General features: G+C 54.2%; 1 protein-coding gene across 2 annotated transcripts in view; it reads right to left on the bottom strand.

The window, feature by feature from the left end:
- ANAPC13 (anaphase promoting complex subunit 13) overlaps positions 1 to 2,618 on the bottom strand; it is a 5,439-nt gene extending 2,821 nt beyond the window's left edge. Inside the window, exons 1-2 of one of the 2 annotated variants that reach the window (XM_008068680.1) lie at positions 2,291 to 2,618; positions 1,851 to 1,976 (exon numbers count right to left, since the gene is read on the bottom strand). In XM_008068680.1, coding sequence (XP_008066871.1) covers positions 1,851 to 1,949 — 99 coding nt within the window. In that variant the 5' untranslated portion in view covers positions 1,950 to 1,976; positions 2,291 to 2,618. Of the gene's footprint in view, positions 1 to 1,850; positions 1,977 to 2,162; positions 2,256 to 2,290 lie in introns of those variants that run through there. The other variant, XM_008068688.2, reaches the window with a different exon arrangement.
- Between the last annotated feature and the right edge of the window lie 730 nt (positions 2,619 to 3,348).

The following is a 3,348-nucleotide window of genomic DNA, read 5'->3' as shown; positions in this document are numbered from 1 at the left end:
CTGAGCCCAGCAGGTTGAGGCTGTGGTGGCCGTGAGTGTGCCACTGCACTCTAGCCTGGGCGACAGAGTGAGACTCTGACTCAAAAAATAAAATTAAAAATCTGCTCCAAGTCCAACTTCTTGGCCTCCTTATGTGACCCACAATGTACTCTCCATTCACATTGGCTGTCTCATCATCCCCTAAACCCCTTCTAAACTCTGGGCCTCGACACATCCCTCCCTTCTGTTGCAGTGCCCTCGTCTGACCCCACTGAACTGCCAGTCCTTCCTGAGAACCCAGCTTGGACATTTCATTCTCTCGGAAGCCTTTCCGATGCCCAACAAGCAATCAGCTGCTTCTTACACAACATGGCTGCTTACGCCCCATGCAGAATTCTTACTACCACAATCATTTATTTATATGTGCTGCCTCCCCAGCTGCCCCAGGGGCAGGAACTGCATCTCACGTTCCCCAAGTCTCATGGCACGCAGTAGGCTTTAAGAAAACGCTTGCTGAGTGGATGAACAAAAGCTCAGAAGACAGAACATGGAGCTTCTCAGCCCTAGGCATGAAGTCCAACTTCATAGCTCCCAGGCTTTGGGCAAGTTACCCTCTCTGATCCTCCTCTTTTCTCTAAAACGGGAGTAATTCTACCTTCCTCACAGGGCTGTTTTAAGGATTAGAGTATAATGTATGCCTTCAGCCTCGGTCCATGGCAAAAAACTGGTATTCAACGACTGGCAGCTATGATGATTATTATGCTTTCTCTTTTGGTGATTTTCCTAAACTTGAACTAAGCTGTGACTTGTTATTTGGTACGTATATTACTCACTGAGCATATTACTATCTCTTACTCTTAAATGAAAATGTGGGTGAACTATTTTATTTCTCTATAAACAGCAGCAGCAAAACCTCTTCGGGCTCATTCTATTTCTCAAGGCAGCTGGTACACTTTAAAGAAAAACAGTCCCCATGCTCTGCTGTCCTTTTGTTAGGCCTCTATGACATGAATAGGAATTTTTTTTTTGAGGCAGAGTCTTCCTCTGTTTGCCCAGGTTGGAGTGCAGTGGCATGACTGCTGTTCAACACAGCTTCGACCTCCTGGGCTCAGGTGATCCTTCGGCATCAGCTGCCTGAGTAGCTGCGACTACTGGGGCAGGCCACCATGCTCGGCTACTTTTAAAATATTTTTTGTAGAGATGAAGTCTTGCGATGTTGCCCGGGCTGGTCTCAAATTCCTGAACTTAAGCAGTCCACCCGCTTCAGCCTCCCAGAGTGCTGGGATTACAGATGTGAGGCACAGCACCTGGCCTAAATAGGATTTTTACAAGCAAACTTTTTAGATCACTTATTATATGAGATTTGCAGGGGAGTTTTCTGGAGACGAGAGTATTCTACGAACTTATTGGCCAAACGCAAAAGAGGACAACTCAGGTATCTTCTGGATATCTTCCAGGCAACCCAGGATGGGTGTGTGTTCCAAGAATGTGAGTTTCGAAAAATGTCAATAGGTTAATGAGCCCCAGACAGGGGAGGAGGACACAGAGCTTAAATGCTGCGGCTTCTTGTGTCTCCCCGTTTCTCTCACTAAACTCTCGTTATCTGATTTCTCTCTGGCTTTGGAGTGGTGAACGGAATAAGGCTTAGAGAATCTGGGCTCAGTTCTGGCACGATCCCTCACTGAGTTGGCGGTGTCAGCTCTCTGAACCACTTTTTTCTTCCAACAGGGAGTTGGGTTAGCTGCTCTGCAGAGGCTTCCAGAGTTAGAGAACTCCAGAGGCAGATTTCTTTGCCATACTAGTTTATGACCACCACGGGTCACTGCCAGATCACACCGTGAGCCCATCGTTTCAGCTCAGACCACACCTACCAGTGGTATTGCCACATCCTCGTAAGGCAGCTTGTCTTCTCGCCAAGCGTCATCAATCAAATCCAAGATCCTTCCATCTCTCTGCACCTCACTGTCCATCTCCCTGCAGCTTCAATCTCGCCGACTCTGTAAACCGGAGAGGTTATTTCTTAAGATGGTACGATCCAGGGCTAGGGCCATCCAGGATTCTCAGCCTGGAGCTGTCCTTTGGCACATGGCCCTGGCCAAGACTCGGTTTCTCACATGGGTCAGGTGACAACTTATTTCTAAGATCACCGTTCCTCTCCCCACCCCGGCTGACAGCTGCTTTACCTCGCATATTGGACAGTCCCAGGCCCAGGTGACAGAGCCCTGCCCTAGGGCACGACGGGAAGGCACCGCAGTCTTAAGCGAGACCCCCAGGAGGCTGCATTGAAAATGTCGCTTTTTTCCCCCCTCACCTCATCTCCTTTCCGTGCTAACGATGCCTCGGGTGAGTCCCTGATTCAAAACCGCCTGCAAAGTCTCCTCTCCAGCCCTTCGAGCCTTGCCCGTGCCATTTCACAAAAGCTCCCCCCTGCTTTGGCTTACACCTCTGCATTCTTAGACACTGGAGGTCTAGGAACATGCTGAGATCACACTGGACCGGACTACGCAGAGCGGCGGCCTGCTGGCCTCCAGTCCTCAAGGCCAGATCGGTAGTAGAAGCTGAGCTTGTCAAGGAACTCCTTTCCTTTCTTAAAACACCACCCAGGTGGAGCTCTGAAAAAAGCACCTCCTGGTGAACAGTGGCAGAACCACGGGCTCTTCCAGTCTGTCCCCTTGGGAATTCCTCCCTTAATTATGAATTCTGCCCTCATGCCAACGCCTGGCCCGAGCGGCCAGGATGCTTGCTTCGCCCCTGGACCACGGCCGAGGCCTCGTTTTTCCCCCCAAGAGCTGCGATCCCACCCCAAGGGCTGGCTGGCCGGGATGATTCCTCTGGGTTCCCCATTTCCAAGTCTGGGCCCTGGCCCCTCCGCATCGGCATCACCCTCCTGGGCGCCCTGCTGCCCAGCGGCCGTCCCGAAGGCCGGGAAGCCGCGGGCACCAGAGTGACTCTGTCCCTCCCAGGTTCTGAGACTCGGGGGACACGCCGGAGGCAAGCGGGGGCCTCCCACGGGCCCGTGTTTGCGCCCCATCGTGGACGGGCCCGAGACCCCTGACCCCTGGGCGACCGCGCCCCCCGGGTCGGGGTGTCGACCCACGACGAGGCCTCAGGCCAAAGGGAGGCAGAAGGGGGACGAAAGGGCGGCAGGAGGTCCCCAGCGGCTGCTGTCACCGGCGACCCAGGGGGGCGCAAGGGTCGCCCGGGCACGAACCAGCGGGTGGCTGGAACCCAGCGGCCTCTCGGGCATCGGCAGCCCGGCGGGTCCGGCCACGCCGCGAGGCCCCCTCTTGCCCTCTGCTCTGTCCCCCGGGACACCCCGTCTCCCCGCAGACCAAGCCCGCGCCCGCAGGCCTGCTGGGCCCCGCGACC

Source organism: Carlito syrichta, unplaced genomic scaffold (assembly GCF_000164805.1).
Source record: "Carlito syrichta isolate Samal-C Ts95f unplaced genomic scaffold, Tarsius_syrichta-2.0.1 Scaffold109658, whole genome shotgun sequence".
Classification (NCBI taxonomy): domain Eukaryota; kingdom Metazoa; phylum Chordata; class Mammalia; order Primates; family Tarsiidae; genus Carlito; species Carlito syrichta.
The sequence above is the reverse complement of the archived record's forward strand: the minus strand, read 5'-3'. Positions and strand labels throughout refer to the sequence as shown.